This window comes from Juglans regia, chromosome 13, assembly GCF_001411555.2.
Source record: "Juglans regia cultivar Chandler chromosome 13, Walnut 2.0, whole genome shotgun sequence".
NCBI lineage: Eukaryota > Viridiplantae > Streptophyta > Magnoliopsida > Fagales > Juglandaceae > Juglans > Juglans regia.
The window spans coordinates 31514895-31537617 of NC_049913.1; the positions used below are offsets into that span (position 1 = coordinate 31514895).

The 22723-nt window shown below is 34.3% G+C and overlaps 2 protein-coding genes across 2 annotated transcripts; both read right to left on the reverse strand.

Annotated features, from left to right (window-relative positions):
- Positions 1-319: 319 nt before the first annotated feature.
- LOC118343682 (NAC domain-containing protein 91-like) lies at positions 320-12983 on the reverse strand. The gene is made up of 7 exons (XM_018985328.2): positions 12736-12983; positions 11314-11600; positions 3234-3470; positions 2825-3118; positions 2528-2725; positions 1991-2299; positions 320-1791 (listed from the first exon to the last, which is right to left on the reverse strand). The coding sequence occupies exons 1-7, from the start codon at positions 12893-12895 to the stop codon at positions 1648-1650; spliced, it is 1629 nt and encodes a 542-aa protein (XP_018840873.1). The 5' UTR covers positions 12896-12983; the 3' UTR covers positions 320-1647.
- A 4021-nt stretch (positions 12984-17004) lies between these two features.
- LOC109006141 lies at positions 17005-20012 on the reverse strand. Its single transcript, XM_035684714.1, has 7 exons — positions 19813-20012; positions 19026-19288; positions 18302-18562; positions 17892-18188; positions 17487-17804; positions 17326-17400; positions 17005-17248 (listed from the first exon to the last, which is right to left on the reverse strand). Exons 1-7 carry the CDS (start codon positions 19970-19972, stop codon positions 17042-17044), a joined length of 1581 nt encoding a protein of 526 aa, XP_035540607.1. The 5' UTR covers positions 19973-20012; the 3' UTR covers positions 17005-17041.
- Between the last annotated feature and the right edge of the window lie 2711 nt (positions 20013-22723).

The window sequence follows — 22723 nt, forward strand, 5'->3', positions numbered from 1 at the left end:
CTTTCTCAAACACACACACACACGCAACATAGATTCTGGCAATACGATCCAATGTAGTTGGACTCTGATATCGATTCGAATGTAATTTTGTAGTTTCTAGCAATCAAAAGTTTGAATAATCAAAGTCATACCTAATGGTCTTCGAATACAGCAAAGGAAAATGTATACTCATTAGGACCAAAATAATTCACCACTAAATAAATTAGTTCAAAAACTGTTGTAGAGGTTGTCTATATACGTAGAAACAAATAAAAATAAAATAAATAAATAAATAAACACAATAACAAGAACTATCATTATAAGTACCAAAATAATTCACCACTAAATAAATCAGTTCAAAAACTTCTATCATTATGCATACTAACTAATCTTCAAACTGCATACAAGTTTCAGAACTCTTGTACGAAATGGTATCCTTCTAAGTGCTTCTAGACTCCTGTAGGAAGGCAACCTATAGCATTTCAGTCTGATACCAAACCCTTTAATACAACACAATATTATTTACAAAGTATCCATTGTCAAAGTACAAGCAAACATTACTTACAGGAATCATATAGTAGCTTAAATAAAAGTACAAGTCTTTGTCAATCTTCCGTGGTTACTAATTCCACAGTCACTTATGTGGTGATGCATTTTCTCCCCACCACAAATATAGCTGTGGGAATACTTCATGAAGTCTTGAACAGTTCTTGAAAGTCGATAAACAAGAAAAACTACAGAGCAAATAGGCAGACGATCTTTCCCAGATTATAAGACATCTTGTCTCGTTGATTTGGTAACAACCATATGATTATCAGAACCTTTGGAACCTCTGTTCCAGTCGGTTCTGATAATTATCTGGTAACATCCCATATGATTTCATATGGGGCATCATACTTATGATTATAAGTCGGTTATGATAATTATCCGGTAACATCCATATGATCTCATATGGGTCATCATACTTATGATTATCAGTTGGTTCTGATAATCATTCAGCACGACATCATCCATGAAACTTGAGGGCCATTCTGGCTAAAGTTTCATAAGTGGTATCATTTTTTGGTTGTAGCTACAAGCTACATAACTTATAGCTGGGTAGATTTGGTTTTTCTAGGCCTTTTGGGTTATGGATTGTGTGGCTGGTGTATTTTTTCGAGTCTGAGACTGTACAGCATGATAAAAAGGGTTTGGGCTATTGAGGTTTGTGCTTGAGTTATTTGCGGCTTAGGAAAAGTTCAGGCAATTGAAAAGAGTTTTAGACTGTAAGTCTGGGCTCATGGGAGGTTTTGGTGGAATGTTAGAATTTTGAATCTTGTATGTTTTGAGTATTATGCATTGGGTGAGATTCAAAAAGAGGCAAGTTTCTAGAAATTGGTTGGAGGGAAATGCATGTCCAGGAGAAAACCTTTTTGAACAACTTCCAAGGAGGTTTCACATGGAATTCTGGTTCAATGTCAAAACCTGGAATTGGCAGTGGCTTCATAAAAGAGTTGATATGGTGTTTGGATACTAGAGTTGGAAATGGAAGGGAATTAGAAACTGAGCAAAATAAAATATGTTGGAGGTTTGGGATATACTAGTTGGGAAATAATTGTCTTGCATAAGTACCAAGATTTTGGAATTTTAGGATTGAGCCTTTAGTTAAGACTCATCCTGCGAAGAATGTCAATAATTCTTCGGAATACAATCAGATCCAACGATCTGATTTGCAGACCCTCCCATTGGTACCATGTGGGATTCCAGATTTAGCAACCCTGATGAAGCTTTTCTTTTGCTGGTCTCTCCAGAACCTTGGAATGTTGACTCCAACTGTCAAGAACAATGCACGGTTAGGTTTCAAAAAACCAATAAATTTGAAAATACAAGGCAGATAAAACTCTTTCAATTAAATGTACTTGCGGAAGATTATAAAAAGTCACAGCATTCGAGCTGCAAATTGATACGATCCAACAAAATTTCTGGGCTCAACTACTATCAATAAAAAAAGTACATGAGAGCCGCCACTTACAAGTGCGTTGGCCAATTTTGCATCTAGACCACTGCATGATCCATTGTCCTTCATCGAGTCCAAAGGGAGATTCTTTTGACAGTCAAACGTATTAGGAAAGTTCTCACTACGATAATCAGATGTCAAATTCGAAAACTTGTAACCAAATTTGGGAAGCTCATTCGTGACATACTGAGAATACGTCCCACAATGATTGTAGTCATTGTTGACGGAGTAAGACATGCCAATATGCATATCTGATGTGAGTGGCGAGGAAAAGTAGCAATCTAGTGGCTTTTGTAGATCAGACAAACTGAAGCCCTCCTGGAACTGCAAAACAGCCTGATGTTAGAAACATAAAGGATTGGGGGAGGTGCTTAACTGCCATCGATATAATATTTTCTTTTAAATAGGAATTCAATGATTTACCTCACTAGCTGTAGCATTATAACCATTTTGGTTACAATTACTAAGTGTTGTAGTGTTAAATGGTGTTCCATCAAAAGTTTCTTCTATATAATATTTTCTTAATCAAAAGTACTTGAGAGCTCCACTTACCGGTTCATTGGCCATTTTTACAGCTGACCCACTGTATGATCCATTGTCCTTCATCAAGACCCCATACAGAGAATCCGTCCCACAATGATTGTTGCTGACAGAGTAAGACATGCCATTATGCATATCCGAGGTGAGTGGCGAGAACAAGTTGCAATCTAGTGGCTTTAGTAGATCAGAAAAACCAAAGCCCTCCTGCAACTGTAAATCAGCCTGATGTTAGGAACATAAAGGATTGGGGCAGGTGCTTAGCTGCCCTCGATATAATATTTTCTTTTAAGAAGGAATTCAACGATTTACCTCACTGGACGTAGCATTATAACCATTTTGGTTACAATTACTAAGTGTTGTAGTGTTAAAATTTGTTCCATCAAAAGTTTCTTCAGGATGACATTTTGCTAGATAATTGTTAGACTGTTCTTCTGATGAGGGAGATACCAAAGCCAAAGCTTGCCTAGACTCTAATTCTTCAAGAGAAGATTTAGCTGTGGTAGGGAATGAAAATGCAGAGTTATTATGTAGTGAAGGTGACGGGGCCAAAATCTCACAATCAACATAGATCATTGCTGATGCTTCATCTTGCTGCAGATCATCCTGACGGAAAAAACATAAATGAATAAGATGAGTACTTTAGTAATTGAAAACACCTATAACTTTTTCAAAAAAAAATGAACAGCTATTTTAAGCTGAAACTCAATTCCTTTCTCACCTCAGTAGCTGTAAGTTCTCCGACTTGATTCTCTGCAGCATGAGCGCTAAAACTTTTGCCATCACAATCTACAGGTGTTATAGTGGTAGATATTGTTTTGCCAAAATTCTCAAGCGTTTTTGTAGCTTGCACTTCTAATGCCGGAAGTCCAGATGGAACAGCAAGTCCAACAGAATTGAAGTTTTCAACGGCACTCTCTTTATCTTTATAAGATAAACGACAGAGTACAAATGGGCTCTGCATAAAGTTCATCAAAAAAGTGAATTAAGCCGATCAAAACTTACAAACTTGAGTTAATACAAAACTGCAAGGTAACAATATGTAAAGATGGGATTCGAAAAGTTTAGGGACATGACAACAATGAAATACAGGATTTGTTTTTGGTTAATTGCAAAATCAATTCTTCAAGTTTTCCTACTTTTGTAAATATTAAGAATATAATACAAATAATTAAATCTACTTATTCTCATCAACTTAAATTTTTGGGACAAATGGTAATTTCATATGGTATCAGAGCAGAAGTCCTGAATTCGCAACTTGATTCTACACTCTGCTTCATTTAATTAAATATTCCACGAGTTGAGCCTACTTATTGAGGGGGTCTAATTCACCCGTGAGAGGGAATGTTAAGAATATAAGACAAATAATTAAATTTACCTCTTCTCATCAACTTAAACGTTTAGAACAGTTAGTGATTTCACAGTATGCAACACCTTGTCTCCAAATTTCGCACATTACCTCCCTGGGTTAAAAAAACTCGCACTTTAGTGTTTAGGTCCTTTCATTAGTTTTTAAATATATGCCACATGACGAGAGATGCCACACATCAGCAACTAAAAGTTGACACTTAGCAATAGTATCCCAAGTCATCCATCCCTTAAAAGATATAAAAATATTATAAAAACAGATTATTAGAAGTCTTAGGAAAAAAAAATTAAACTAATAAAAAAAATTGAATTATCCTTAAAACAAATTAAACATCTATATACTATATAATCTCTTAGAGTTCTTCTACTCAGCAACCTTCTTCTTTGGGTTTGAAGCTTTATTCTTCTTATGCCTTTTGACTTCCTTTTCATGACAAACCCATTGAGTTGGCATGTTGTTTAAGCCATAGCATAAATTCTTTCGTGCCTTGCTGATTTGCTTCTTGGCTTTCTTATGAAGAGTGCTTTGGATGCATATTTCTCTTAAATATCTTCTGCATTCTTCGATTATCTCTCCTAGGATTTCGTAATGAGCATCTTTAGCTCTGATGGTTATCATTAACCTATCGTTCCATGGAGGAGTTATTTTCTGACATAGGACTTCAGATACTCAGTATTATGAAATTCTCCAATCTCATAATAGTATTTTATGTACTCGTAAGTATTAAAAATACTATAATGAGACCCTCCAAAATACTTTTTCCTGTACTCTCACAATAATAGTATGACGACCCTCCACAATGCTTCCCGTGTTGTGCAAAACACACATCAACGATGACAAATTAAAGTAAAAGCAAGCACGATCAATCACACAACACACAATATACGTGGTTAAACAAATTGTCTACGTCCACAGAGCTGCAGAAATATTATTAACTAGAGGAGATTACAATCACTTAATCTCAACTCACACTCTCTAGAACTTTTTTCTTTCTCACACAATATGCACTCACTTGACAATTGTTCTTTATCAAAATATGTTGAAAGTCGTACAAAAACAAGTCAAATGTAACATATTTATAGCAAACGGCATTAGAAACTCTAATATGACAAAAACTACGATCTTCGCTTGAGCGTGTCTCGAGCGAACAGCTAATGAATATTGGCTCAAGCGAGATGTCAAGCGTGGCTCAAGCGAACAAAGTGAACACTAGGGTTTGTGTCTCTCTCGAGCTCACTGTCGAGCGCACCTCGAGCAAACTCACAGGTTGAGTTTCGTTCGAGCCCACTGTCGAGTGAACTCACTATTTCTCACTCACAGACCAATCTCCACATGCAACCCAATAATCTCCTACTTGGAGATTGGGTCTCCATATGCCAACCACTGTTTACAGCCAAGCCCTATCATCTCTACAGCTCACAGCTCCCATCTTCAAGCTAGGAGACACACTAAAGTCAAGCTCGACTTCAATCTCCCATATACATCGCCCTTAGTTAGCACATCCATTAGACAACTCATAACTCTCATTGCACTAGGAGTATCCAGCCTCGAACCAATCTTGGCAACCTCAACCAACTTTCCCAGTCTTACATGAGGAACTCACCCGAGTCTTTTCTACATTCCTCTTCAGCAAGGATCATGTCACGTATGTCGTCATAGTTTAGTTTCATCTTGCCAGCTGAACTACTCACAGCCATCCTCATGGCCCCCAACTATTTCGCAGTGATGCCAACAAAATCAACGCTCTGATCTCATCATCAAACTCAATCTCTACAGAAAACATTTGATTTGTGATCGTATTGAATTCATTTAAGTGTTGGGCCACAAACATACCTTTTGACATCTTCAGATTGAACAATTTCTTCATCAAGTGCACTTTATTATTCGCCGACAACCTTTCATACATACCTGACAAAGTCGTCATGAAATCCGTTATGGTTCTCTCCTTATTGACATTGTGTGCCACTGTTCTGCACAATGCCAACCGAACAATTCCCAAAACATGTCGATCTAACAGGGTCCACTCAGCATCATTCATACTCTCCTGCTTTTTTTCCAACAATAGAAGATGGAGCCTCTTCCAATAGAGATAGTCATCGATCTTCATCTTCCAGTACCCAAAATCAATGTCGTCGAACTTCTCGATTATGAGTGCTTTCACTTTATCTCCAGCCATCGTTCTCCTTCAGATTTGGCATTGGCTCTTGATATCAGTTGTTGTGCAAAACACACACACCAACGATGACAAACTATAGAATTAGCTCAAGCGAACATTAGGATTTGTGTCTCGCTCGAGCCCACTATAGAGCACACATTGAGTGAACTCACGTGTTAAGTTTCGCTCGAACCCACTGTCGAGCACATGTCGAGTGAACTCACTATTCCTCGATTTTCTGCTCACAAACTAGTCTCCGCATGCAACCCAACACCCCATTCATTGTTGTATCTCCATAACCATTTTCCAAGCAAAGATTTAATATTAGCTCTAATATTATTGTTCTTTGGTGGTGCTTCCCAACATAGCATTTGTGGTTGGGGGTTTTCATGTAAACGTAAATGAAGATGTGGCCATGTTCGGAAAACTTAGAATTCTCAAAATCTTTCTACATCTCTCAACTTTTCTTATAACTTCATTCACAAATATTACGTAAACACAAATTCTTCTATTTCAACTTTTCATCTAATCATTACTCAAACAAAAAAAATCAATATAACTTTTAAAAATTTCAAAACAAAAAATCATTTTTATTCACAAATTTACAAATTTCAAATTATATTCACACATCTTTTCAACTTTATCTATCTACATTCACAAACTCCAATACAATACTTATTTTAAAAAATACTTTTATTCAAAACATTCTCTCTCCCATTCCAAAACCTAATCTCAAACAAATTTCAAAAATTCTTGGAATCCAAACATGTTCTTGTGACTAGTTATTGTAGTACTTTGCCGAGAATCAAAATTGTTAACATGAAAATAATATGTTGGCATATTCTTTCAATACAATTTGTCCAATTGAGTTATAAGTATGTTGGGAAGAGTTTACGTACAAATTGGAAAAAAATTATATAAGATTACAAATTCAGTAGATTTGATGAGATCGACCTAGACATGGTAAAACACTTATAACTTCTAATCTTGACACAAAGTTGAGATGATCTTGGTGGCATTGGAAAGCTGAATCAAAACTCTATAACTTCATCTTTCACGAAGATTTTTAAATTCCAACGTGTACTAGATCAAAACAGCTTGACATTGGCTCAAGCGAAAATTGGATAGAAAGTTCATTCGATATTGGCTAGAGCGAAAGTTGTAAAAAACACAATTTTACTTGGATAAGTAGCCTACACAAACCCTAGATAAATATAGCTTAATATGCATGACTTTTAAGGTGTAGAGATAGGTCAAGCCTACTGTTTTTATTGTATTCGGAAGAGAAAACTCTAAGGAGATTTGTTGAGCTTTTAAGTTCTTCTGATAAACAAACCTCCACATATCATGTTTCTGTTGGATTATTGTTGGGACCACTGGTGTGGACGGTGCAAAACTTATAAAGTGGGTCACTTGGATTTTGAAAGCTAGATTTAGATACTTTAAGGTTGCGTTTAGTTACAAGAGTCAGTTGAACTCAGTATAATTTTAAACTGAGTCTAACATCCAAACACCTAACTCTCAAATTACTAAACTCATCTCAGCTCAAAACCTCCTTACACGTAGGACCCACAATCTTTTTCAACTTCCAATAAAAAGTACTAAACTCATCTTAACATCCAAAAACACTTTAAACTCGGTTTAGATGAGTCCAACATAAGTCCCTCCACTACTTAACTCACTATTATTCATAAAGAACTAAGTTCAGCTCAACATCTAAATGTAGCCTAAGGGTTTGTGAGTATTTTTTAAATTGGTGATTATAACGCAGTAACTTCTATATTGGATTTAACAGTAATGGCTGAGCACCTAGAGTGGTGTTTGTTTTAAAAAGTTTTTCAAAAGTTTTCCCTTCGTGGCCAAAATCTTGTGTTCATTGTGTTTACTCATTTCTAAGGTTTTGGTTTGATCTATGTGATTGCCAATATATATTAGTCTGATTTATTAATCAATGTCCACTTACCTCTAGGGGTTGGCTATAACACCCAAGTCGAGCACCAAGTCCAAGCTAATCGTAGGTTCTATAATTTTTCTTTTTCTTTTGGTTAATACGCATAAAAAGCCCACTTGAGATTTAACGAGTAAGTTTGGAGTAAGCTATGGGCCCAAAATTTATTTCGGCGGTATATAAAATTTTATTGGACTTGATAATTTAGTTAAGTTACTTAATGGACCAAGTGGGGTCTTTTTATTTGGGAATTGGCCCTAAAAAAGAATTGCTAGACGAGTTGGGCTATTTTAGCAGTTGAGTCGAGACCTATTATTTTTTATTAAATGATCGACCCATGAAAATATGGGTAAGCTAAAAAGATTATTTGGATTGCTTTAATCGACCCAACCTTGTCATTTAGACTCATACCTAGTTGCTCTAAACTGAGAGACCCAACGTCCAAAAATTTTTTTAGAAACTTCCCACCATGCACGACTCCACACCCATGCACATTTCTCCCTCCCCTTTCTCTAGGGTTTTCCAATCACCTATATATATACATATATTATCTCATGCATGTAGAAACTGCGCAAGCCTTATTTCTGCCGCCAATCACTACCCAAGCCCTACCTTGCTGCACCTCCACAAGCCACCAATCCCACGTTGTTGTTGACCCAAAACCCTCCACCGCAGCACCTAGACAAACTGAGAACCACCATAAAGTAGCCCAGCCACCGTGCACTCCACACCCAAACTATTTCTCTACCACCATTGGAGCTAATCAAGATCAAGCCACTGCACTTATGTATTCCCCATCGCATAGTTAGCTGTTAAGCACCCCAATCCTCACGGCCAACAACTAGTGGCACACCTAAGGTGCTGAGAAAGAGACCACCAGCGTTGGTTCCTCTCTTCCTCCCTCTGTTCAGTCACCGTGCAATGCCAAATTGCTCCACAACATTGCCCTTGCACCACCAGCCCACACCGAACCTCCATTGTGCTCTATTTCACCACACGAAAACAAAGCAAGCTCCTCCATTGCCGCCCAGTTGCTCAGCCTTAAAGCCCACAATTGAACAAGCGTGAACCACCTAGACGAGCCACAGAAACCGCCTGTCATGCCACCCTAGGTCCGCCTTTTTCCTCTCAATAAGCCCACGCCGAAACCTTCCCCCACTGTCTCCCTCCGTCCCTCTTCCCCTCACGTCGTGCTCTCTCTCTCATCACTTTCTCTTTCCCTTCCACAGTGCTCTGGCACCACTCCCACCCTCGCTGTTGTAATATTCACCAAGGCCGCCACCAAACGTAACTCTCTCTATAAGGATCTATCATACACCCCCACCTTGCCCAATGGAGTTTGGTTACAAAATAGGAAGAATACAATTGTAATCTCTCGTAGAGCATATTAGCATGATGAGCTTCGTGAGGTATTACATTTGTACCCCTAATTTTTCAGGTGGACTTGGACTCACAAGAGCTTTGTTTAGTAATGGGTTTGATTTTAAATGGGTTGGGTTATATTTTATTTACACAGAGCCACTTTGTTATGCTTGAAGTAATCGTATAAGTATGTTAGCTAGAAACTTTATTTCACATAAATAATTTAGAATTAATGTATTAGCCGAAAATGTTGAGTGGATATCGAAGAAATTTAAAAGTGATGATATTTTAGAATTACAAAGATTTTAGATTTTTAGGAAAAATCGGTTATTTTAGTATTTCAGGCTTAAATACCAAAATGTGTATTTAATTAGAGATTTAAGTAAGTTATATGTTTATCTTATAGGTGACGATTGATTTCATTCAGCACTGTTGTGAAAAAAATCAAAGAAGATAAAAAGTTCAACTAAGCGAGATTCTTATACTAGACTTTGCATAAAAGAAAATTACTGGGGTTGATTTTATAAAAATGTGCATGATATGTTTTAAAAAGAAATGTGAAAACAACTTCAGTCATGTGTTCTGCATTACTCATGAAACTTTGTATAAAAATAAAATATTTTCTGACATTACTGGTGTAGACATGAGCTTATTTTACCATTCTATTTTTTGAGCTATGCAAAAAGAGCGAGTATGAAATCTGAAAAGTTTTGCTTTGATTAAGTGAAGGTGCTTTGAATCTGTTTTTGAATATGTGAAAAAATCTAAATCTATTTAGTACTCTGTTTTGATATGATGTGACATCTAAAAAACTTTTGGTATGACTTTCTACTTCTACTTCTGTATCTGTATCTAATTATGTTCTATTAAAGTTCAGGCAATGAACCCATGGCATTGTCGCCATGGCCCATGGGTCGATAAACATGACCCGACGGTGTTGTTGCCATGGACAATGAGCACAAACCCACGGCGCTGTCGTGGGTCGATGAACGTAGACCGACGATAGTGTTGTAGATCGATGAACGTAGACCCATGGTGCAGCCGAGGGTCTGTGATGCGAAGATCCATGTGCTGCCATGGGTCAATGAAGAGGAGCCACAGGGCTCTCGCCCTGGGCGATACGCTACCGTGGGTCTGTGTTGCGCAGATCCTAATGCCATGGCTATAGTTGTCTAGATTTGTGCAGATATCTGGTTGTCTAGATTTGTGTAAATTTGTAACTGTTGTCTAAATTTGTGGATAGTAAGTTTGATATGGATTGTCAAAACGGGGAGGCAGTGGCTGACGGGCGGAGTTGCAGTGGGGATGGAGTTGGAGTGCTCTGAGTAGTATAGTGGCAGAGGTTTTGACCAGCGGCCGCTCCCGGCGCTGAAAGAGATCACTGCCATGGGTGACGTGGCCCTAAGCTTGATCTGTAACGGATTGAGAGAGAGAGAGAGAGAGAGAGAGAGAGGGGTAGGTCATAGGGCATTTTAGTCAAATCTTGATCTGAGGCATTTTAGTCCAATTATGTATTATTGTAGTAAGGATATTTTAGTCCAAACATGAACTATGTTAGGGGTATTTTAGTCCGCACAATGAAAACAAAACCTATGCCTAAGGCCTAAAACTCTCTCTTTTATAATGTATAGATTTCTTTGGGCGCTACTGATAATACTTTGAGAGATTCATCATATAATGACTCAGAATATGTTAAATTAGTTATACTTAATATTTTCATTCAAGAAGAAGAGTTGAGAGGAGCCAAATTCAATAATAATATCACAAAGGGAAATATTTTATTCATAAAATGATTGCATAAGAATAAAAATAAACTCACAAATTGATATGATTCGATACGTCAAATTATAAAATTATTTTTTATTATAAAGTAAAATTAACAGATCTAAGTTATTTTAATTTATAGATTTATTTTTATTTTTATATATTCAGCAATTTGATATCACAAACCAATCATTTGAACCAACCTGACCGGGATGCGAGCCATCGAATTCATTCAGGGTTACGAGGTATTGATGCATAACCCAATTTGTTTTCTTGGCTTCTTTGCCATGCCCCATATAGAATACCAAAATGTCTTTCTTGCCAATTAATCCCGAGTCCGACATGAATTTCATCGGCTGACCTGTCACTTTCCAAAACCCAGATTCGGTTGCCCTTTTCAATGCCTTCCCAATCCGATCCAGCAGCAAGAAGCACCACCACTCTGGATACATCGTTATGCCACATAAATCTAACCAGGCTACGCACAAATCTAGAAGGCCCAAAGTGAGTAAAACACGTTAGCAAAACAGTGATTGCAAAACAAAGATTCAATGGATTTATGATTGCAAAACAGTGATGAAATCTTATCTTACAAGCAAATCAGTGTAATGCAATGGATTTATTAATGATCAGTTTACGTTTCAAATAGTACTACGAAATTCAAAAGAAGAAACATCTTCAAGTTTCCAATTCGAGGCCCAAATGAGTGAACAAGTGTGCTGAATAGGTTTATTCAAATTTCATCGTCTCTATGAGTATTATTCGATGAAGAGACAATCAAAGGAGGAGGAGGTTAAAGAACGAAGATTAACAGTTATCCCAGAATTTTTTTTATTTTTTTTATTGGTATCGGGAGTCCAAAACAACATCGCTCTTAAAATGTCCAAACTCATCTCAACTCATCATTACAAATTTTTTAAATCTCAACATAAAATATAAAAAAATAATTTAACTTTTTCAAATTTCAAAATAATAATAATAATAATATTAAAAAATAATATTCTAATAATATTTTATCAACTCAACTCAATTTAACATCCAAACACAGCATTAGTTATAAGATTTTTAATTTTTTTGCTTTTTTATACGTATATTTTTTAACACTTTTAAATAATTTTTAAAAAAATAAAAAAAATCATAATATTATTAAAAACACAATTTTTTTAAAAAAATTAAAAAAAATCACAATATTATTTAAAAATACTTCTTTAATCACTGAGTAAAATAAGTCGAAAAAAAAAATCACACGTAAGAAGGAGCGGTGAGAATAACATTTTTCTCCCGACTAATTCCGAAGATGCTTAGATTCTCGACAAGGATTTTTCAGCAAGTTAACCTCAGATAATTTAAAGAAAAAACTCTCTAATCCGATGGTATCTAAAAATTGTTTGCACGAATAAATGATGGTAACTTCCAACCCATGATTTTATCCAAATGTATCATCAGCTACCCATTTACCACCAATCCCAAGAAAGATTAAGCCTGCAGATATGATCAACTTAATAATTTTCTAACAGGGTTTAATAAACCAAGTACAGCCAAAGAATCACAAACTTCTGCAGGGAGAAAAAAAAAAAAAAAACAAGAATCTGGGTTTGTAAGAACACGAATAGGGAGATAATTACTTTTCAGATCCCAGGGCTCCAAGTTGCATTTCCCGGCTTCGAAAATGAAGTCAATTCCTTTACAATTCCCAGTGATCTTTGAAATCAAGATGTCGATGGCCATCTTGTTCGAGGGACTAAATCTCATGCATTGTTGCAGGTCCGGAGCCAATTCACCCATCACACACACACACACAAACACCAGCAGATCAGAGTGAGGAAGGAAGGAAGGAAGGAAGGAAAGTAGTGTGAATACCGTCAGAGAGTATAGAACTGAGGGCAAGCATTTGGTCCAAAATATATAAGGCAAGTTGAGTCTATAAAAGCTGGCCCACCTAACTTCTTGATGAAGGTTGCACTTTAATCCTTGCTTTTCAATTTATTATCAAAATAGCTCTTTAAATTCGAGTTTAGTTTGTCGATTCCTAGTTTAGTCTTTCGATTTTATGTAATCGTTTTTAAATTATAGAAGAGTTATAAATGATTGCAAAGGTATCATTATTTTTTTTCCGAGTAATTATGTGTCAAAAGGAAACTCCATTGTAATTATCTAAGCCACCTAGTAAAATAGATAAATTTGGTATTTTATACATGTTAATAAGGAGTAACACACATTCTCTTTGGCTATTAACTTATTCTTAGTCGAAATGAAACCATGGCTCTAAATATTTTATTTTTAAAGGTATTATTATTTCGACATTTTTTTTAGAGAATTATTTCCATAGAAGAAGGATTATCATCATTTCACTTTAAAATATTTAGTGTAAAATATAGATATTTTAGTTAATTGGCATTATATAAACAAATAAAATTATTAAAATATACTTATTTTACATTAAATAAATAGTATCCATGTCACTTGCAATTGGGAGGATACTTAAAAATATATTTATTTTTTTATTGTTCTCACAATAATTATTATAATATGAAGGTATATAAGGATGGGTTTGGAGAAGTTAAAGACTAATTTCTGATTATTTCAATTTTTCAATTACTAACCTTAACGCTTTTGTTTGTTTTTAATCATTTTAAAATAAAATAAACATTCTATAAGGATAGAATCATAGAAACACAATTTCTTTATAAAATATGTTGTTTCCTTAAAATTGTATTTTGGCAATATGTTTTTACATTCCAACATGAAAAAATATTTTAATCTTACCCATAAAAACAAAAAATAAAATAAATAAATACATAATATTAAGGGAGGAAAACCGGAGTCTGAGGTTGTCCAAATCATCTGTAGACCATTGACCTGGGAGTCTGTGAAAGTGACAAAGTCATGCTCGAAATGGCAGACATGTGGGGACCACTTACCTCTCCACTATCTCTGCCCTTCGAATACACGGGAAGGGAAAGCCAAACTTTTTAAAAAGATATCGGCTTATTTCCCTTGGAATAGAAGATAAATCAACATGCTGCAGAATCAATCGGAGCATGGCCTTTTTTTCTTTTTAGAAAGAGATTCGCTAATGCCGATTTTCCTTGATAGAAGGTAAGTGCTGGTTTGGATTGTGTGAGAAGTTTTAGATAAAGATAAAAATTAAATAAAATATTATTATTTAAAAAAATTAAATTAAAATTTAAAAAAATTAAATTATTTATTATATTTTATATGAAAATTTAAAAAAATTATAATAATGAGATGAGATGATTTCTAATTCTACCGAGATCTAAATCAACATGCTGTAGAATCAATCCGAGCATATCATTTTTTTTTTTTCCTGGCATCAATGGTCTCTACATTCGATGGTACAAAGTGTGAGGTTTTAATAGTTGAAATGTGTAATATGTCAAATTTTAGTAATTGGGGTGGACACAACTGTAATATGTCAAAGTACAAGGTATGATTTAGCAAAATCACAAATCTGGTTCAAAACAGATGTATTCCAAGGAGCTCTGGTCATGAGAATTTTTCTTTGCATAGCCCTTGAATAATTGAAAGATTCTTACCACCATGGCAGGGGAGAATTTTGAGAAGAAAGGAAGCAAGGAAATATCTGCACATTCTAAGTGACACCATCACCAATTAAGTTTCATGGAATTACCATATATATATTGACATAGATTCTATCTTAACTCTATAAAACAAAGAAAGCAATCGATGCATCAGCTTCAATGGCACCCAGGCATTAAGCTCAAATCTCCTTAACTTGAAGGTAAAAAACAAAATAAACTTCTGTCATCATGCGTGATCACTAAGAGTATTTGACAGATGTCTTCAAACCAATTACAACATTATTTAACAAATTGTCTATAGCTCAAGTACAAACCAAAGTTATTTACATGCAACATAAAGTAGCTTAAACAAAAGTACACATCTTAGTCTATCTTTCATGGTTGCTAATCTCCCATGACGACTTCCCTGGGGATGCATTTTCGCCTGCCGTAAATCTAGTTGCAGAAGTACTCCATGAAGTCTTGACAAGTTCTTGAAAGGAGGTCAATCCAGAAAAATTCCAGGTCAAATACACAGATCACACTATCTTGACTTACTGCAAATGTGATGGGTAAGAAGAACCCATGTTTAATCAGGTTCCATAAGATGATTAGAGCCTGTTTTTCAGGTTCAAATAATCTTTTGGAATGGTGTTATTCATATGATTATAAATACCTGATGATCTTTTTATCAAGTTTCTGATAATCATTTGATTTAATAACATCCATATGATTATAAGAATCTTACTTTTAACAGGTTCTGAGAATCATTTCATATGGCATCATGCAGATGATTATCAGAAGCAGATTTTTTCTTATAAATGAGGGTTCTGATAATTATTCAGCATGATATTCCATGAAATTTGCGGGCCTGTCTGGCTAAAGTTTCATGGATGTAAGGACCCTTTTTAGGGCATCATTAGGTTATGGTCTGATGGTAGAAATGTGGAGAAATTCAAATTGTTGGATGGAATAGGTTTTTGGAGGTCTTTGGGGTCGTGGACTGTTTTGGTTGGTGTATTTTGTGACTCTGAGCCTCTACATTCTACATGCAACATGACAAAAAGGTTTTGGGATGCCTTGTTTGGTTACCAAAAGTCTTCAATAAATTTGAAGATTTCAAAGCAAACATTTCCAAATTCTAAAAAAAATAATTCACTATTTCAACTCTACATCTAATTATTATAAAAACTCAAGAATCAAGACTATTACAAATACAAAAATAAGAACTACTCTTGAAAAGTCATATTCAAGCATCTTTTCAACACTACTTATCCACTTTTCATAAATCCTAATGCAAAACTAAAAAGATTTATTCAAATTTTCTTAGATCTCATTTACCAAAACTCAATAAACAATACACATCTCTCAAAATTTGAAGAATTATCTTGAGATCTATTGTTTATTGAGTTTTTGAAAAAGGTAGAAAAGAATTTGAGTAAATACTTCTTGAAAATAAATTTTGTATTTAACTTTGCAAAAGTAGACAGGTAGATTTGAAAAGTTATTTGAATATAACTTTATGAGAGAATATTTTATATTGTAAAACTTATTTTAATTTTCTGTTTAGTTGATGATTAGATGAAAAGTTGAAATAGAGTATTTCTTTTATTTGGAAATATTTGATTTGATTTATAAGAAAATGGAAAAAGTTTGGTCAATTGAAAAGACTTTTGAGTATTATGCAGTGAATTGAATTCAAGGAGGAGACAAGATTTAACCAAAATTAGTATATATCCGACTTTTTGAATATTAATTTGGTTAAGCCTTTGGTCCTTCGGATCATAACCCTAAGATACAATCCCACGAGCTGATTTGAAATAACCTCCCATCGGTACCATGTGGAATTCCAGATTTAGCAACCTTGATGAAGCTTTTCTTTTGCTCATCTCTCCAGAATCTTGAATTGTTGAGTCGTTAGGTTTCAAAAGACATCTAAAACTCATTTAGTTAAATTTACCCAGAGAAGATTATAGCAACCCACAGCATTCAAGCAGCAAATCAACAAAACCCAACACGAAGCTTCCGGGCTCAACTTGCAACTATCAATAAAAAAAGTTCTTGAGATATCCCACTTACCGATGCGTTGGCCATTTTTGTATCTGAACCATCGCATGATCCATTGTCCTTAATTGAGGCCGAAGGGAGATCCTTTTGACATCCAAACGTATTTGCAAGGTTCTCATTAACATAGCCATTCAGATATAGTTTCATCTCATTTTATGTCACCATTATAATTTTTTTAAATTTACACATAAAATATAATAAACAATTCAACTTTTTCAAATTCTAAAATAATAATATTATTAAAAAATAAATATTCTAACAATATTTTATTCAACTCATCTAAAATCATCTCATCTCATCTCACTATCCAAACCAGCATGTACTAAGGTTCTAAATCTGGAAAATCATAGCCATATGTGGCAAGGTCATTCACCCCATACTGAAAATACATCCCGTAGTTTAAGTCATCGGAGATTGGGTAAGACATGTCAAATTGCATATCCAAGGGATGCGGGGAGGACAAGTTGCAATCTGGTGGCTCTGGTAGGAGATCAGACATGCTCAAGCCTTCCTTGAACTGAAAATCAACCTGATGATAGGAACATGAACGATTGGGACAGGCATTTAACTCACTAGCTGTTCATGTGTAGGAATTCAATGCCTTACCTCACTGGCTGTTGCTTCCGGCACTTCATTTTTTGCAGTGTAAGCATTATAACTATTTTGGTCACAACATTCAAGCTGCAAATTGAGAAAACCCAACACAAAATTTCTTAGCTTAACTTGCAATTACCAATTAAAAAAAAGTACTTGAGAGCTCCACTTACCAATTTATTGGCTATTTTTGCATCAGACCCACTGCATGATCCATTGTCCTTAATAGAGACCAAAGTGAGATTCTTTTGACTGACAAACGTATTTTGAATGTACTCACTAGGAAAATCAAGTGTTGGATCTGAAAACTCATAGCCATTTGCGGCAGGCTCACTAGCACCATACTGAAAATACATCCCACAATGAGTGTTGTCCAAGTCATTGGTAACGGGGTACGACATGCCAAATTGGATATCCAAGGGGAACAAGGAGGACAAGTTGCAATCAGGTGGCTCCGGTAGGAGATCAAACATGCTCAAGCCTTCGTCAAACTGCAAATCAACCTGATTAGGATCATAAATGATTGGGACCGATATTTAACACACTAGCTATCGATTTTCTAGAGCTCGATGCCTTACCTTGCAGGCTGTTGCATCAGGCATGACTTCATTTCTTGCGGTGCAAGCGTCATCACTATTTTGGTTACAATTACTGGATGCTATAGTGTTCAACGTCTTTCCATCAAAATATTCGTCAGGAGATACCAAATCCAAACCTAGCGCAAACTCTATTTCTTCAAGAGAAGATTTAGCTGTGGTAGGGGATGAAACAGTAAGGGTATTGTGGGGTGAAGTTGAGGGTGCCAAAACTTCACAAGCTACTATTTGCTGCAGCTCAAAGGTCATTTTCGATGCTTCTCCTAGTTGCAGATCATCCTGATGAAAAATAATGAAAAGTTAAGATAAGTACTTAATTAATTGACTGCACTTCTAAACTTCCGGAAAAAGATTAAAAACTGTTCCAAGCTGAAACTCAATTCTGTTCTCACATTGGTAGTGGTAAGTTCTCCCAATTGATTCTCTGCAGCATGAGCACTAAAATGTTTTTCATCACACACGACAGGTGTTGTAGTAGCTTGCACTTCTGATGCCGGGAATACTGAGGCAAGAAGTAGCTCAGACTCATATTCTTCAAGACAAGAGTTGGATGCGGCAGGAGATGAAACAGCAGGTCCAGCATCATTAAAGTTTGGATCTTTAATACTCTTTTTTTCGTGTTTATAGGATAATCGGCAGAGTACAAAGGCGTTCTGCATAAAGTTCATCAACAAAATGAATCAGGCTGATCAAACCTACGAATTGGGTTACAGAACTGCATGGTAAAAAAATGTACAGATGTGTATCAGAAAGGTTAGAGCTATGGCAATAATGAAATAGTGGAATTTGTCCTCGTTTATTATAAAAAGTACAATGCCAGCGGTTCTAATAAACTAAGAGATTTCCACTTCAGAGTAAGGACAGCTAAAATTACAAATTGAAACACATGAAGAAATCCACAACTCGTTGATTAGGTTGACCCCAAGTAAAAATTTAACAGATTCCACACCCCTTGCTCATTGAATAATTCATCCTTTTAAGAGGACCTCCATGTAAGTTTGGCAGAAAAATGGTCTTAAATCCACACAAACGAAACTTACAGGAATTTCAACTAAGAATCGAGATAAAGAAGAAACTTGAAGCCAATAATATCACAAACCACTCATTTAAACCAACCTGACCGGGATGGGCTATGTGGTATTCATGAATCGTCCAATTTGTTTTCTCGCCTTTACCTCGCCCTCTACAGAATACCAGAAACTTTTTCTTTCCAATCATTCCCAATTCAGACATGATTTTCTTGTCCTTTCCAGTCACTTTCCAGTACCCAGCATTGGTTGCCCTGTTCGATCGATTCCCACTTCGATGCTTCAGATCCAGTCGCGAGAAGAACCACCACTCTGGATATGCGGTCTTTATGCAACGTGAATCTAACCAGACTAAGCATAAAGTTCAAGGGCTAAAAAATTAGAACAACACACAAGCACGGTATGCAGGATTATCAAACAAAAAGTTAAGGTGCAGTAAGAGATGGAAGAAAATTCAAACAACACAAAAAAGAAGAAAAAATTATAAATAATATGATTAAGAAACAAATAACAATGAAGTTACAAACTCAAGGTCCAAACGAGAAAATCAAATGGTCATACGGAGGAAGAGCTAAATATTTTATTGGTGTCACATTTCTCATACCGATTTAATTTCCCGAGAGCAAGTTAAAAAACAGTTATCCCAAAAGGTTAAGCCTGCAGATATGATCAACTTAACCAGTTAGGAATTTTTCCAACAGAGTTCAATAAACATACAAAAATTAGCAAAATCAATGACATAAAAAAATCCAAACAACAATTCTCAAAAAGGAAGACTACATTTCCTTAATACCAAAGAATCACAAACTTTAGCAGGAAAAAAAAAAACAGGAATCTGGGTCTCTGATGGTAAGAATGGGGAGAATGTATCTTACTTTTCAAATCCCAGGGCTCCCATTCGCAACTCTGAGCTTCGGGAATGAAGTCGACTAAATCATCATTCCCAGTGATCTTTGCCCTCAATAAGTCGATGGCCATGTCGTCCGGCGGATGAAATCTCATCCATGGTCGCAATTTCGGAGACAATGCATCCATCACACTCGCGAACAAACAGAAATTTAAGTGAAGTAATAGAGTCTCGAGCGCCAGCGAGAGTGAGATCAGGCCGTTGGTTCCTTATTTATGGAGGGGAAATGAGTCAAAAGAAAGTCCAACTAACTTCATAACGAAGATTGCACTTTAGTCCTCTGAGTCTCAGCTTATTATTAAAATGGTCCTCTAAATTCGGCTTTGCTTTGTTAATACTTAGGCTGACGTTGAGTTTAATTTTTTATAAATAGTAACGAATTGATTAATTAATAGAGTTATATAGGATCCATTTAAATTGAATTTAAAGTGTATTTAAATATTAAGATGAATTTAATATTTTTTATAAGAAGTTAAAAAAATTGTGAGTTTCACGTATAAAAATGTGTTAAGTTGAAAAATATTATGAATCTTACGTATAAGAATGTTTTGAGTTGAGATAAATTTAATAATTTAAAAATTAGATATTTAGATGTTAAATTCAACTTAAAAATAGAATGAACTCTTACAATTATATGCAGCCTTAATACCCAAAAATTTGAATATTTTTTAATCATTAGGATAAGATTATAAAAATTTATTATTTTGTGGATTTAAAAGATGAGTATATTTCCACGCGGAGACATCATGTCATGGCTCTAAAAAACGCGGTTTGAGAAGGACGACTTGGGTGTTTTTGCCTGGTTATTGTTCATTTCCATTTTATCTTTTCTTAAAAAAGAATCTCCTCTTTTTTTTTTTAATTTAAGCTCCTACAAACACAAAAAAATTATAAAAATTAAATTTATAAATTGATATGATTTCATAAAATCTATTAAATCTATTTTATAATAAAATTAAATTTATAATCTGACTTATTACATCAAGATACATCAGTTTATAGATTTATTTTTGTGTAATTATTTTGTAGTTGAAGTATTTTTTTTATCTGAATCTTAAAATTTTAAAATAAAAATAAATAAATAAGTGTTTTTTCTTATATTTATTATTGTTGATTTAGATTTTCCGCACTTGATGAAATAAATACTGTGCAACTTATTCTATATGTTTATTTATCTTCTACTTAAATAAATAAAAAAGTTTGGATGTAAAAATATGAATATTGACAGAATAATCGACCAAGCATAGGTGTCGGACCAGGACCAGTCCGCTTGGGTCCTAAGTTTCAACCCAATTTTCAATACAATTTTATAATTCTCTAATACCATTTTTCTAAGAATCGCTTCTTTTTTTTTTTCTCTCTCTCTATGTTCCAGAACTTTCTCTCATGAACATTTCTTAGGCGGAGTTGGGTTGGTGAAATGAAATAAGATGATTTTAGATAAAAGTTGATAGTTAAATAAAATATTATTATAATATATTTTTTAATATTATTATTATTTAAAAATTTAAAAAAATTGAATTATTTATTGTATTTTATGTAGAAATTTGTAAAAAATTTTAATAATATGATGAGATGAGATGAAATGAGACTGATTGAAATAATTTTGATATCCAAATTGAGCTAATTAAATGTATTTTTTTTTTTTGATAAAATAGAATAATAACAGATATAGTTTTATAGTTTATAAATCCACTATAATACTATTAGAACCCACCATTAAAAAGTAAAATTTTTCATTTGAGTTTGAGTTTGTTTATATTTTATAATTAAATGAAGTATGTAGTATTTACGTATTCTAAAATTTTTCATTTGAGTTTGAGTTTCCAATTTCTCACATGAACATTTCTTAGGTGGAGTTGAAATGATGAGATGAAATAAGATGATTTTAGATAAAAGTTGAAAATTAAATAAAATATTATTATAATATTTTTTTTAATATTATTATTATTTTAGAATTTAAAAAAATTAAATTTTTTATTGTATTTTATGTAAAAATTTGTAAAAATTATAATGATGTGATGAAATGAGACTGGTTGAGATAATTTTGATATCCAAATTGAGCTAATTAAATGTTTTTTTTTTTTTTTATAAAATAGGATAATACCAGATATCAGATATAGTTTTTTTCTTTTAAGTTTTACGTTTGTTTATATTTTGGAGCATTGCTACACAACCTCCACCACACTCCACACTCCACACTTTTTTAAATTTTTTAAATTTTTAATATTTTTTTAAAAAAAAATTTTGAGTTTATTTTTTTAAAATTATTTCAAATTTTTTATTCATTATTCATATAATAAATATTTAATAGAAGAAAATAATAATAAAAATTAAAAATAATGTGGAGTGTAGAGTGTTAAGAGGTTGTGAAGATTTTTTGTTTTGGAAATAATCCAAAATTGAAACATCTCCTGTGCTTACTTATCGGTAGAACAAATAGCAAAGCATGGTAGTATACTCCGTGTGTTCGCTTGAGACCCAGTTTTCTGGACTTGGCCCTCGAGCTACGTAACAGGCCCATCGGGTCTGGTTGGAAAATTATACCCTTTCACAAATGATTTTTCTTTTCTTTTTCTTTTTATAATTAAATAATTAAATATTTATAAATAAATCAAATATAAAATTGGAATATGATGACGAAAAAATATAAATCACACTCTACTGTTTGTAGAGTCCCCAGCACACTCAATGTGCTGGGGTGAAAAAAAAAAAAAAAAAATTCTTCACAGTGTGCGGCGGCTTCCGGCTGCTCCCAAGCATTTCTCTATGATGAATATCCTAAATAATAACTCCATTACAATATTGGTATTTAGAAAAATCTATTTATCATCATATTTATTATCATCCTCTCAATATTTATTGATGTCGCATTAAAT